At 29.5% G+C, this 14,644-nt stretch overlaps 3 protein-coding genes across 4 annotated transcripts; 2 read left to right on the forward strand and 1 right to left on the reverse strand.

The window, feature by feature from the left end:
* Positions 1–581: 581 nt before the first annotated feature.
* LOC107168966 (uncharacterized) lies at positions 582–5,582 on the reverse strand. Of its 2 annotated transcripts, none has more exons than XM_089216415.1 (7): positions 5,089–5,582; positions 4,877–4,974; positions 3,333–3,938; positions 2,692–2,816; positions 2,346–2,618; positions 1,950–2,206; positions 582–1,191 (listed from the first exon to the last, which is right to left on the reverse strand). In XM_089216415.1, the coding sequence occupies exons 2-7, from the start codon at positions 4,899–4,901 to the stop codon at positions 987–989; spliced, it is 1,491 nt and encodes a 496-aa protein (XP_089072541.1). In that variant the 5' UTR covers positions 4,902–4,974; positions 5,089–5,582; the 3' UTR covers positions 582–986. The 2 variants fall into 2 exon arrangements, with proteins under 2 accessions (XP_089072541.1, XP_015374023.2); XM_015518537.2 differs by having other exon boundaries at positions 5,277–5,581.
* An 86-nt stretch (positions 5,583–5,668) lies between these two features.
* On the forward strand, positions 5,669–6,539 carry LOC107168967 (uncharacterized). The gene has a single exon (XM_015518539.2). The coding sequence runs from the start codon at positions 5,826–5,828 to the stop codon at positions 6,300–6,302; it is 477 nt and encodes a 158-aa protein (XP_015374025.1). The 5' UTR covers positions 5,669–5,825; the 3' UTR covers positions 6,303–6,539.
* A 2,254-nt stretch (positions 6,540–8,793) lies between these two features.
* Ppt2 (palmitoyl-protein thioesterase 2) lies at positions 8,794–13,033 on the forward strand. Its single transcript, XM_015518529.2, has 5 exons — positions 8,794–9,416; positions 10,081–10,222; positions 10,312–10,422; positions 11,777–12,359; positions 12,610–13,033. Exons 1-5 carry the CDS (start codon positions 9,282–9,284, stop codon positions 12,818–12,820), a joined length of 1,182 nt encoding a protein of 393 aa, XP_015374015.2. The 5' UTR covers positions 8,794–9,281; the 3' UTR covers positions 12,821–13,033.
* Positions 13,034–14,644: the final 1,611 nt, after the last annotated feature.

A 14,644-nucleotide genomic window follows, 5' to 3' on the forward strand; every position in this document is an offset into this window, starting at 1 on the left:
TAGATAGTATATATATATATATATTTTTTAATAACACAAATATCAATGAAATGTAATAAAAAGCTGAAATTTTATCATCATAAAATAATATGCCAAAGAATCAAATAACAAAAACAATACATTAGCAAATTCTTGTTTGATTGAAAAATTTGTTTTTACTAATTATGGAAAATAAAATGTTACATTATTAAGTATAAAATACTTAAGGTAATGAATGAAAATTTTAGATATTTAAGTATGAATCCAAAATAGTTTTTAATTAACTCATAATTGCATAGATATATAGAATGGGTTTCAAGCTTAATATTTTACAAATCAAGAGAACAAAAAAAAAATGAAACTTCTATAACTTCGGAGCTTTATTAATAATCAGGGCTCGGATTTTATAGCAATAAAAATGACTGAAATTATGCATTATGATATGACCTAAAAAAGTTTAAAATAAGCGCTGTGGTATGCCCAGATATGAACAATTTAAATTTATTTCATTCACAATTTAAAAAAAAAAATACGCAAAAATGTACAACAGAATATTCTGCAATATATACGAGTATATACTATATAGATATAGTTGCTTACTATTTGATACACCAATTTGTTGGACTACTTTAAAATAGACTTTAATATAATCAAAAATATAATAGTTTACATTAAAAAATCTTTCCTATAAATTCAAACTAATTATAATAAAATAAATAACAGACTTTTTTATTTTTCATACCACATAATATAAACTAGATTCATGAAAATAGAAAATAAAATAAAATTATAAAATTATTTTATGCAAATTAGCAAAAAATAGCATTAATTATTTTTATATTTGGCATCCACAACATGTAAAACAAATTTATAGCTTACTCTGCTATTTTTATCTGTACATATAACAATTAGTAAATGCTATAAAATCCAAGCACTTGTAATAATATTATAGAGAAGTAAATAATACTTCTTAAGCACTAATATTAGTGCATCAACCTATCATGATCTTAAGCATCATCAGTATGATTAAATATTTCTTGTATTATCTCTGGCTGTTCCATTTGATGTTGCTGTAAGTTACTGCATCTATGACTCACAAGTTTTGAAAGAGCGTCACGCAATCGGCCATTTTCAATTTTTAGCCTTCGATTCTCTTCTGAAAGCAGCTCCCACCTCTGCTTTCGTTTTATTCTACACCGTTTGGCGGCTGTCCTGTATCAAATTATTGATTGTTTTTATTTATTAATATTTATACAATGAACAATACTAATTATTAACTAACATAAGTCATAATTGAATACTTCAATAATAATAATAATAATAATAATAAATTGTAGTAATCAGGTAAATTTTAATAGAAAATGATCATAATTAAAGATCAGATATTTCATAAAATGCATGATGCTATTTTATACATCATAGACATGCAGTCAATGAGCTTTTATAAATCATTATTTTAACATTAAAATAACAAAAATAATATATTGCATATTTCAGGTTTAGTATTTATACATAAAGTTTAAATTAAGAGGACGCTACACCCGCATATGTTGTCTCCGTCTTACAAGTGCGTAACATAACAAATTTTATGCTCAGCAGATCACGTTTAGCTCCGTTAGTTTAAAATTTAGAGTAAATTGACTTCTTGCAAAAATTAAAGGTAACATTATTATCGAGGGCATGACGTAGGCTTTTTATTATATTTTAATTTTAAAGTGAGTTATGTGTATTTTAAAATTTTAAATTGTTTGTATATCTTAAAATACACATAACTCACTTTAAAATTAAAATATAATAAAAAGCCTACGTCATGCCCTCGATAATAATGTTACCTTTAATTTTTGCAAGAAGTCAATTTACTAACCTAACTAACGGAGCTAAACGGGATCTGCTGAGCATAAAATTTGCTATGTTACGCACTTGTAAGATGGAGACAACGTATGCGGGTGTAGCGTCCTCTTAAGAACTACCTGTTTCTTTCTAAAATTTCTTGTTTTCGTTTCAGTTTCAGCTGCTGCTTTTGATTGTTCTGGTCTTTGTCTTCCTGGCCATGAACATTATAGACTGCGTGTTCTAGTTTATTGTTTTCTGTAACAACCAAATCAATGTCATCATTATTCTGATGCTGCAGTAGTAGACCAAGCTCGTGATGACTTTCAGAAATGAGTGGAGGCTTCTGGCGTCTTTGCTGTAGCATCTGCTTCACCAATAGATTCTGTTTTAAAGCCTTTAATTGTGTGTGAACATAAAAACATATGCAGATGATAGTATTATTATTCCTTAAAAAAATTATTTGGACAAAGTTGGTTTATTAAACAAGTACCTAATAGGAGTCAGAAATAAATAAATGAATAATGACTACAAACCTGTTTAATTGTAGTCGTATCATTTCTAACATTGATGATAATACCACCATTCTCATCATTGACTTCTTCCTCATAAAATTCTTGATTCTGGTGTGTTATTGTTGTTGTGTCAATGACATTAGTTGTGGTTGTAGTTGTTGGAATAATAAACTGATGTTGTTCGATAATTTGTTGGTCTTGTTGATGTTCAGGTTGTAAAGGAAGAGTTGAGTTATGTGATGGTTGCTGTTGTGGATGCTCTACCATCATAACTAATACACCTCTAGATTGTGCCTTGAGTGAAATAAAAATAAAATGAACAATATATTTAAAACTTGTGTATGGAATATAAATCAAGTAAACCTACTTCTGCTGTTGATGTTATGAATATATTTTGGTGTTGCGATTGAGGTACAGTTGTCATAGTCATCTTATTAGATTCTACTACTGCAGTTGTTGACATTATATCCACTGACATTGAAGTCTTTAAAGCTGAAATCATATATTTGTTAAACTCAAACAAGCCATTTATTCATATAAACAAAGTAGTATTAGAAATATTTGATGCAAATTAAGTAAATATGGAAGTGATTTCTAGTTATGCATAGATGTGTACCAAAAAGATTTTTTTTTTTTTGATTACAACTAAGATTAATTTATGTGAACTTCTAACTATCTAGGTATCTATTACTATGTTTATATTATGACGTTAAAATGGTTCGAAATTAAACCAGTTATAAATTTTTAAACTACATAGTACGAGCGTTTTAACTTTCAAAACGGTTTATTTAGTGCACTTGCACTATGTAGTTTAAGAATTCCAAACCGTTTTAACGCCATCATATAAACGTAGTATATTAAAGCAGATAAATAACTTTTATTTAAACACAAAGTATATAAGTTGCAGAGAAAACTTAAGTTATTTTTAAAATCTATTTTATTAACTATAAAAAACTATTTATATTAATTTATTATTCTGGTTGGAACTATACCCATGTTAAAACTTACTAGTGTTGTTATTGGACGTATTAACAACAGAGGTTGTTGATATAAATGGGGTGTTTAAATCCCCATCATTGTTATTGTTGTGACTGAAAATATTATCTGAAGAATTAGCTTCATTTTTTTGTTGTTGTAATACTGCTTGTTTAAATGTTTCGTCAAACGGATTGGCCATCATCATGGTTGTCACAATTGCTGTTGACGACGAGTCAAATAAATTTGAAGAAGTAGATTGTTCTGTTGATGTTGTTGTGGTGACTTTTGTAGCAGCAGTAGAATCAGGAGCTTTAGTAATAGTTGTATCACCTGATGGTCCAGTTAATGAAGACATTACTACAATATTTTGTAAATCGTGAAATAAACCCATGTCATCACAATGCCTAATGAATGTATTTGGTGTGGGTAGCTGCTGCTGTTCATTATTTTCTATGGCAGCAGTAGTTGTAGTCGTTGTCATTATTGGCATTGATGTTGTTACCGATGGAAGAACTGATGAGAGAAGTGGAAGATTCAATCGTTGTTGTTGTGGCGGAGAAGATAGCATTAATAAAGATGACTGCGGTGATGATAATTCTTCTGTGGTTGGTTGAGGCGATAATGGGTCGGGTGGTGCTGTAATCAGTAAAATACACAGATATTATTACATATTGTCACATTTTATGTATTTTAGTGTCCAAAAGCTTTATTAAATTAAAATAGCAATGAATAATCTTGTACATCCGTAAAATAACTTAATTAATTAAGTTAACTAAATAGGAATATAATGATGCTAATATGCCATCAACATATGCAATTTAAAATGTTCAACATCATTTTTTTAAATTCACATACAAATTAATGAGCTTGTAAAAATACTTATGATGCAACTTTTAAAATAAATAGGTTGATTCACAAATGCATGATCATTTGGATATAAATAATTTCAATATTTATTAACAGCCTATTAAAATATAAAACTATTAATTTTCAATGAAAATTAACAATTGTGTTACTAACGGTCAGTAACCTAATACTAAATATTATTTATAAATACCAAGGTATTATTTCTGAAATCAACATTTTTATTTTGTTCTAGCTATATTAAAATATGAAAAATTATCTTTACTTAATTTATTATAATATTATGATGTTGGATAGAATCTTTAAAGAACATTTCAAATATTATTATTGTCAGAAGTCATAGGTACCAACCATACTACCATAACAACCTTTAATATTACCGTGTGTCCTTTAAAATTTACAATTGTTAAAATCTATAATTTCGATAATCGTTGATGATCATAGAAATGAAACATACCTAATATAAATAACATGTACATTGTATAGTAACTACTATGGATAAACGTCTAGTCCATGTATTATAAATAATATATTACATTATGACTCCATCAAACAAAAAAAGTTATCCTCAAAAAATCTTACAACAAATGATTTAAATAGGAGATTTTATTTTAATAATTTTAATACACTTATATCTATCAAACATAATGTCAATTGTGAACGATAACAATAATTTTTTATAGGTACGTATGTAGTTGGATGTATCTTACTTTGATAATAGTAATAGTATGCCATTCTATCGCATTCACTTTCTCGACGATATCACTGGTCGTTAATGAAGAGTCTGCAGTACTCGTTTGTTTGATGACTATAAAGAATAACGACGAATACGCATTAATCGTCGGTATGAAACACATGCCTATGTACGTGTCCTTAATAAGTACTGTGCGGCACAACGACGATGATAATAACGTGTACTTGCCGTTTTGTGTAACGTCTCTAGGTTGTGAAAAACGTCAGAAACATAAAATTCTTGTTGAAAAGTTATGAAACGGCGCGGCGCCGGAACTTTTACATTAAAAAAAGTTTTAAAAGTCAGTCGCCGCGCTCTCACTGCACGCGCGTTATCATCTCGGCGTTTGCCACTATCGGTAATCTGGGTGTACTCACTAAGTCACAACCATAAATTGTAGGATCTATGGCTCACAAGTTCACAACTCCCGTAATCACGTGATAGCGATACTTGCGACTGTGGACATCTTGGTATCGTAACGGCGGCAACTGCCGATGCGGCTCTAATCTGTGAGACAGCCACGACTCGACGACGACTGTACGCCACTGTCGACTGGCGAAATGGCGACTGGCGACTGCTAACGCTAACGGCTTATCGGCGCGGCCATGGCGTACGGCTGATGCGCGTCGTAAATAGTAACTCGTGAATCGTGATTCCCGCCGCCGTCTTTGTCAACAAATATAAAACCTAGGTGAAGCGACACACGCCGTCGGTGGAGGTACTGGTCGTTATTGCCTCCACATTGTACCGGATCACATTATCAGTTATCACATCCGGCCGTTGTCATTATTATCTAAACTCGATCTATGAAATACAAATTCATTTGTAACGGCTATATTTTATAACCAATTTTGTTGCTTACAGCTTGTTTATTTAATTATTATATACACTATTATCGTCAGTTGTGTTCCAAACCACTGTAAGCAATGCGTCTCGTCATAAAGCGACCAGAGCACAGGCAGACAGAAGACAGCGACGCTAATGCTGTTGCGACTGATCAACAGGCGGTACACCTATTGCCATGCAAAATCCACACCCGCAAATTAGGTGGCGGCCGCCAGACATTGACGGCTCCAGTCGACCGATACTTTTGTCCGTATACCAAAGCGGCAATAGATGACGAAACCGCGTTGTGGCACTCTTCGTTGCGTGGCAAGCCATTGACAGGTGTCAAGCTCAGCATCCCCGATGGCTATGTTGGAGTATTGTGCGTTGGCGAGGACAACGAAAATCGCCGTAATGTTGTCGATGATTCTACATCAGCAGTGGAATCCATTACTGGTGAGATAACTCCACAGGTGATGTACTGGAATTGGGACCGCATCCCAACGCGTGAAGACCCTTTGCTATCAGCACTTGATTGGGTGCAGGTGTCTGAAGCCATCATGACCAACGACAACTGAGACTACTGTTATGTATGTTTCTGTAATAATGCTTGTGTTTTTTCATTCAATTTATTTTTCATTATAAAGATGTATTAAAATGTTTAAACATTTCCTTAATTAATGTTTAATATTGTTGAATAAAGCTTGAATTTTATAACTAGCTTTATACAATTAATACATTATTAAATATTTATTAATATCAGCAAACTAGCTTTATTATATTTGTACCTAATAAACATTTAAACATAAATACAATTTTTTTTTTTTGCTATTATTATTATGTTGAACGTTTCATTCAATTTGTTAATGTGCTACTATTAGGTAATTTATTATTTAAATAAAATTTATTCACTTTTGATAGGTATAGAAAATGAACGTCAAAATTACTCATTTTATTGGTTTGCCAATATTGCATAGGTATAAAGATACTACTAAGAAAATTCAAAGACTATACTATAATTCTTAAATTTTATTATTTACCAAATGGAAATAAACAAAAAGTACATAACGTAATTATATTATTACTTATTATATATAATTAAATAGTATATAACAGTTCTGGTTACAAATAGTGTATTATTATTTATTTTACATGATACCATATATTGTCAGAACATATAAATTGGTACAAGGTGCAACCCCACCCCAATAAGCTGCATCTTTAGCATTTAATATTATTTTATTTTATAACATAATAGGTATGAGGTATCTTAGAAATAAACTGAAGACTGAATAAGTTTATTTGCATGAATCACGCATAATTTGTATTCTAAATTAGATCCACTGTTATTTATATTTGTTGACATGGTTAATAATAATGATTAATTTTATGCTTATAGCACATGTTTTAATAATAATGTTACTCAATAAAAAGTAAGATTAAGTTGAGGAATTTTGTGGGTAATAGATTTTTAAGCTTTAGGTATTAAGTTTAATGTTTTATGATTTTCAATATTAAAATTAAGTTTGTTTTGGCCATCAATAACTGTTATAATTTTTTTTTTTAATGGTCTAAAAACTATTATTACTAGGGCCCGGAACTTGATGCATTTGCATCTTTTTTTCTAATGCTCACATTAAATGCTCATCTATACAGAAATTTGATTCATGAAGTATAGAATTTAATGGTACAATTTTTATTTTGCATTTTTAGGGAATTTTATGCTTTATAGTCATTTTTTGGTATTTTGGTGCATTTTATTCATTTTACACTTTTTTTCACATATATTTGCTTTTTACTTATTGAAAGTTACATATACAGTTTCTATTAACTTTTCGATTATCAATGTTCATTATCTTTTTTTGTTTTGTCACGAAAACAAGAAATTCAACAAAAAAAGAAATTTTACTAAAAAAAATATTTTTTAATGTATAGTTTTATTTAGTTTAATAATAAATAATAATATAATTTAATGTAATAATTTTAATATCAAAACAACATTTATAAATTTTTACAGATAAGTATACATTTTTAAGGTAATTTTGTTAACACTTTGTATATATTTTTAGATCATCAAGTTCTGGACCCTAATAATCACCTATATTAAAACAAAAAAATAATTTAGATACCCCATATAATTAAGTATGAGTTGATTATGATTTATATCAAATCATACTCATGTGAAAATTCTATTCATATTATTCTTGATTGGCATTGGTTTGATTTGTATTATTATTTTAACTACATTTTTTCAGTTTTTTTTTTTTTAAAGAAGTTTTTATTGTTAGAACTTAGAGTTTTCATTTGTAGAAAATAACTACCTATCTTTCATACCGTTTCTATTTATATTATCATAAAATTATGAATATTTGGAATATGACTATGAATAGATACTTTTAATTATTATTATTCATGTTAAAACTCATATTGTAAGGCCTAAACTAGACGTAGGTGTACATGGTAATACAGCTATTCTGGTCTGCTAGTTTTTTATATAATTGGTTTCATATATTAGTAGTTTCAATAGTTTCTTTATGTGTAAGAATAATTATTTATCTACTTATGTATTAATTTCAAGTTTCATGTTTCAACGTTTAATATTTATTTTATTAAGCTACAACAAAATAGCAAACAATTTTAAAAGAAAAATCGTTATTATCAGTTTGAATATCCAATAATATCAATGTTTTTAATTCAAAGGCTACTGAGAAAAAAATGATGAAAAGAAATGTGCATGTGCATGTGACTGGCTGGGCGGCGGTAGTTTCCCTACGCGGAGTGACAATAATTTTTGAATCTCGGAAACACACTAATGTTCTTTTACTACTTATACCTAGAAATAGCCTGAATGTAGTACATGTCGTATGAATTGCCTAAATATTACTCCTAAGAACATGACAAGCTCAACCCCCCTTAAATCGTGTCAATAACTAACTAATTATTTAGTTATTTTTATTCAGATTTCAATACTAAAAATTATTATTTCCAACTATATTATTATAAAATAATATAACATTATACGTTATTAGTACGAACGCCTTTGTTCGGTGAACATAGGCAACTAAGATTACGCAATTCTGTGCGGTGGCCGCCGAAAAGTTATCAACATTTTTGTCAGAATAATGATAACTAAACTATTGTCACTGTCGTCTGTCACTACTTCAATAATCGGTGGTCTACTGTCTACTGTATAAGTAGGTAACTAAGCACTAACTAATTACTAGTTGTCTACTGTCTGGTGTAGTTACTAGTTAAATAACCTGAACACCAGGAAAATTATAATATATATACGTATGTCGTATGCCGTGATTAATGTCAAGCGTTTCTCAACATAGTTGACATTGTTGTCGTGTTTTAAGTCACTTTTTAGTTCCTAGTTGGTGCATGTTCTTTGTTAGTGCATCAGAAGTCCATGTTGTAAACCATTCTGCTTTTCTTCTTCGTGTATTTATATAGTTAGTGTATAAAGTATATAAAGTATATATAGTTAGTATATTACCGGAAATAGTAGTGGCCTAGCGGCTAGCGGTGACATTGCAACACATTGAACGATTCAGATGACAATGAGCAAGTTGGATGAATGCGAAAATACGTTAGAGAAAAAGCGGCCGTACAGGCCTGTAGTAATTGTACATGGACTGATGACTGGTGATGTCAGCACAATGCAGCATCTGGCTGCTCGTATAGCTGAAGTGAGTAGCTTGATAAATGTCCTTATTTGATAATATACTCTATACTCATTTAGATACATGATAAATGATAATTAACTAGTAATGGGTACTGTCCATTAATGTAGACTGTTAGTATTCAGTATTTGGTTATTAATAGCTCGACATGGTGTATTATAAATAAGTAAATTACTTTTAAAATTATTTCAAATGCTATTATTTTTCTAAATTTGCTAGTTTCATTAATGCGCTTAAGTATTCCTGGAATATGTACATTAAAACTGTATTTTTCAAATATTTAATATAAATTAAAAAATTAAAAAATTATACCATTGTAATCAGTATTTATATCTGTTAAATTAAAATTGGATAGGTATTCATCTTATATAATATAATTTAATGTTTATATTTGATATGTCTTATAAGAAAAACATAATATTTCAAGTATTCATTTATGTGTATAATTTTTATAAATAATTATACTGTTCAAAATCATGCATAATTGTATTTTTTTTCCTTTTAGTTAAAATTTTACATTTTAAAAATACTTCTATTCTTAGAAAAGAGTAATACATTTTTACTAAAATACTTGATATAAATTATTAAAATAATGTTATCTTATTGTAATAATTTTATTGAAAATTTGCCTATCAATGTAAATAACATTTTATTTATGTATGCTTAACAGTTACATCCAGGCACCAAAACATATGTTATAGACAGATTCTGTGGTTTGGCTAGTTTGGAACCACTGTGGCGTCAGACAAAGAAGTTAGGCGATGACCTATTAAAAATATGTTCATTGCATCCAGAGGGTGTGCATGTTATAGGTAGATATAAATGTACATATAAATAGGTATATGTTTATATACTACAAATGTAGCTTCAAAATGTATTCATTTATACTTAAATTTCTTAGGATATTCACAAGGCGGTCTCATATCAAGGGGTATGATAGAAGAGTATGGCACTGAGCACAATGTCAGGACATTTGTATCACTTAGTTCACCGCAAGGAGGCCAATATGGAGGTAGGTGTTTTTTTAAAATATATACATAGGGGCGTTCAAAAGTTATTTCCAGTATATATTTTTTAATTATGCTAATTTGTTTATCTTGTGTCAGTGATTGAATTGCGGGAGGAATGGAGGATGCAGGAGGACTGAGCTACTCTTCATTTTCTTCATATTATAGCGTATCCCTTTATTATATTCATTAGAGAATAGCTAGAATTACTATTAGATTAATTTGATTCGGAACGCTAATTTGTTCAACTTTATTGAGTCCACCTTTATTTTTTTCCCAATTCAATCACTATCTTGTGAGAATGCAGTGGTCTACCATTATATGTTGGAGTCAATTCATAAGCAGTTTGCTGACATTTTACTATTTTTAGATCTACAAATTACATATTACACTAATAATACAATTATTCAACTCTTTATGCAAGTTGCTACAATTTACAAATATTATAGTAGGCTGTATATTAAAATATATTTAATTAGGCATATAATATATTATAACTAGGTAATGGATTTGAATGTAAATCATATTTTTTTCTGTATGTCCAAAAACATTGTGCTCCAAGCACAAAGTTCATTTAATACATCACGGAATTCAAAAATTTAACTTTTATTTTGCATTTTTAAGACTGTTACATTTTTAGAGTATTTTTGACATTTTTAGTGCATTTGTATGTTTTTAATTTTTTTAAATTTTCATGTAGGAATGGATAAAATTTTATAAAAATGTAGATTAACATTCATTTAAAAAAAATAATAAATATTTGTTATGTTTTTACCGTATCAGATAAACCCTGACTCCAGACAAAATTATTGTTGATATGTGTATATATATATATATATATACATACAAATTACAACATACTACATGCAATTAGGTAAAGATAATATAAGCTATTTATCTTAATTGTAATTTTGTATTGCACTATTGAGTTAACTCAATATGTTTTTTTATGAGTTTTAAGTTCAAAATTGTGTTTTTATTGAATTTAAAAACATTTTAAGAATTTTTTGGGGCATTTTTAGTACATTTTTTTTAATATTACATCATTCTTTTAAAGCATCAAGTCACATTTTTTAGGACATTTTTATTATTTTTCATGGCATTAAAATCCGTTCCCTAATTATAACCTAATTGATTGAACACTTAAACATGTATTTAACTTTGATTATGCTAAACACTATACAAAAAATTCATAAATTCAAAATATGGTAGGTTCATGCAAAAAGTATGTTTTTTCTTACTTGTGTAAACTAAAATTGCTTGAAAAATGTCGAATTAATAGTGTTTTTAGTATAATATATTTATTTGTATAGCAAAATAATATTAATTTATAATTATTTCTATACTTTAATGTTATAGCCGAATGTTTCACAAAAATGTTTCCTGCCCTGACAGCGCGGACGGCATATGAGTTGTTCTACACACGTTTGGGTCAACGAGCTCTATCTGTAGCCAACTTTTGGTATGATCCCAGGCATAGGGATCTATACCTTAAGTACAGTGTGTATCTTGCAGTCATTGATAATGTTAAACAACAAGAATCAAGTGGTTTTAATGTACAACAGACTGAATATGATAATGATTTTAAAAGGATGACTGTCAATAAGTCTACTCCAGTAACTAGTAGCACTACAACTGTAGTAGAGACTAATGATGACACTCCAAAAATTATTGAAGCACGTGTTGCTACAGCGATAGCAGCAGTTGCTGCTGCTACTGTGAAAATTGCTGAAAGCCATAACGATAACAACAGTGATGCTAACAATGTTACAGCAGACGTAGATACACTTATGGCTAATGTTTCAGCCCATGATAACTATTGTGCAGAAAATGGTAATTTTAACTGTAATCCCAACATCAAAAAACTGGGCCTGACTCGACTGCAGCGGCTGGTATTGATTGGCGGGCCTGACGATGGGGTTATTTCACCTTGGCAATCCAGGTACCTACTACTTATTATTTACATTCTGTTAAAAATGAGATCGGTATAGTCAGCCACCTGCTGCCCATGGGCATGACTTTGTTTCTTAGAATGGCTTGATGCAACACCGCTGACAAGAGCATCACCTAACCTAACCTGCGCTACGACGACAAAAACTGGTCGCTACTCTGTACCAATCTCATTTTGAACAAACTGCAGTTTATATAAAAACTGTGTAATTGTTTTTTATTTACTAATTTTACTTTTACAGTCAATTTGCTGTTCTGAATAGTTCTGGTGGACTGATACCAATGCGAGAGCGGCGACAAGACGACGTGTACAGCGATAACGATCCAATTGGATTACATCAACTAGACATGACGGGTCGATTGATAGAGTACACTGTGCCAGGAGTCAGTCATCATGAGTGGCACCGAAATGAAAAGGTTCTACGCGAGTGCATAATTGGATGGTTAGACTAAAAACAACTAGAACTATACTGATTCTGTAGTGGTTTATAATTGAGTGGTATTTAGTATAACAGGAGAAAGAAGACTATCAAGACAAAATGCAATTATAAATATTTTACCATCTAGCAAAATATTCTATTGTGATAATATTATTGAAATTATGTATTTATATTTACTATAATTCTAATAACTGGTTATTTAATAAACAAGTAATGTAACTTTTAATTTTTATAGCCATATTTTATTTTATTCTTGAAATATATTTTTATGTGTCATACTACAAATTAAGACCATATAGATTATTTTTCTATAAGAATCATATACTAAGATGTATGTTGTACAGTAACAATAATAATAATAATGAAGATCTTAAACCACCATGTTCGTACAAGAAACTATTTCTTAGATTCCTTCACTCAAAAAATGTCCATGACAAATGTAATCTGTCATCACAAAAATAAATGTCAACGATGTCGTTTCAGTCCATTTATAGTCTTAGTTTGTGGTATACATATATTATAATACATATATATTTATGTTATATTTTTAATGACAATTATATTAGGTTATCTGTACCTCATTTTTTAAATAAAAATATTTAATCTTTATATTATAAAAAACATAATACATTTATTTTTCTTATTTGTGTCATTAAAAATGTAATGAATGAAGAATTTCATTCAAGAATTTTTCTGTGAATTTTTTAGGCCTCGTGTTAACATTTTCGAAAATGTCACACTTACAATTCAGATATAAAATACTACAATTAATTGAATTTACAAAACAATAATTATTGTTTCTCGGTTTTTTAGATAATGATAATATTTAAGTCATGTCAACAAATTAATGTAGAACACATCAACTTTTGTCTGATGATAATATTAATTAATATTTTCACTGATACATAGGGGAAATTAGAAACTTTTATTTGAACAGGCCAAATGATGATTATGAAAAAAATAATATTATAATTACAAATTAAGGTTTTTAAATTTAAATTTTAAATTTTATCTTCTCAGCATGTTATCCAGTTTAGTATTAGGTCATATAGGGCCTTAGGGGCCTGACCTGTAGTTTTGCCTATGCTCTGCTACACTATTTATGCTTTGCAACCTGTGCGTGCTACATAAAATATTTTTTTTTAATTTTGAGATCTACTTATAATATATGATTACTTAACTTTAACATAATGTGAGCCAGGATTTCCTAAAATTGTATGATTGCCACAAATGATATTGAAACATACTGGAACGCCATATAGTATGTCTGGAGCATACCTATATGTAAGATTTTACTTATATTAACTAGAATAATGATTTATAGTTATATTTATAGTCCATGTAATTTGACTAAGTGGTTTTCGTATTTTATCTGAGACCCATTGGGACAAATGGTGATCTATTTTAGGTAAGTTTTGGTGAATCATACATTAAGGTCGCCACACACTGCAGCGGTAGGTATAAAATTCTGTTGTCTTGGCGGTGCCACCGCAGTTGAGGTATAATATGTCAGGTATCATTTTGCCGCTGCCGCTACCACTGCAGTGTGTGAAGACCTTTAGTCGTGTTTGTTTCTTCGTGATCCGAGTGCACATAATAATTTTCATTCGATTTAATTTATTTTGAGCATATAAATCTGGGCCCTACTGATAAGTTACATTTCACTCCTAAAATCTCTCTTTGGGTTATCTCGTGTAACTGAACATGTAAAAAATATTAAATAGTATATCAGTGGACAGATCCGCAGAGGTTCTTTAATAATCATGGCCAAGTTTAAATATTATAGTTATACATGCAAAATTCTTGCTAACAAATGGTTTTAGATTAATAATCCAAA

The sequence above is a fragment of the Diuraphis noxia genome, unplaced genomic scaffold (assembly GCF_037042655.1).
Source record: "Diuraphis noxia isolate RWA-SAM2 unplaced genomic scaffold, SU_Dnox_SAM2 contig0001, whole genome shotgun sequence".
NCBI classification, from domain to species: domain Eukaryota; kingdom Metazoa; phylum Arthropoda; class Insecta; order Hemiptera; family Aphididae; genus Diuraphis; species Diuraphis noxia.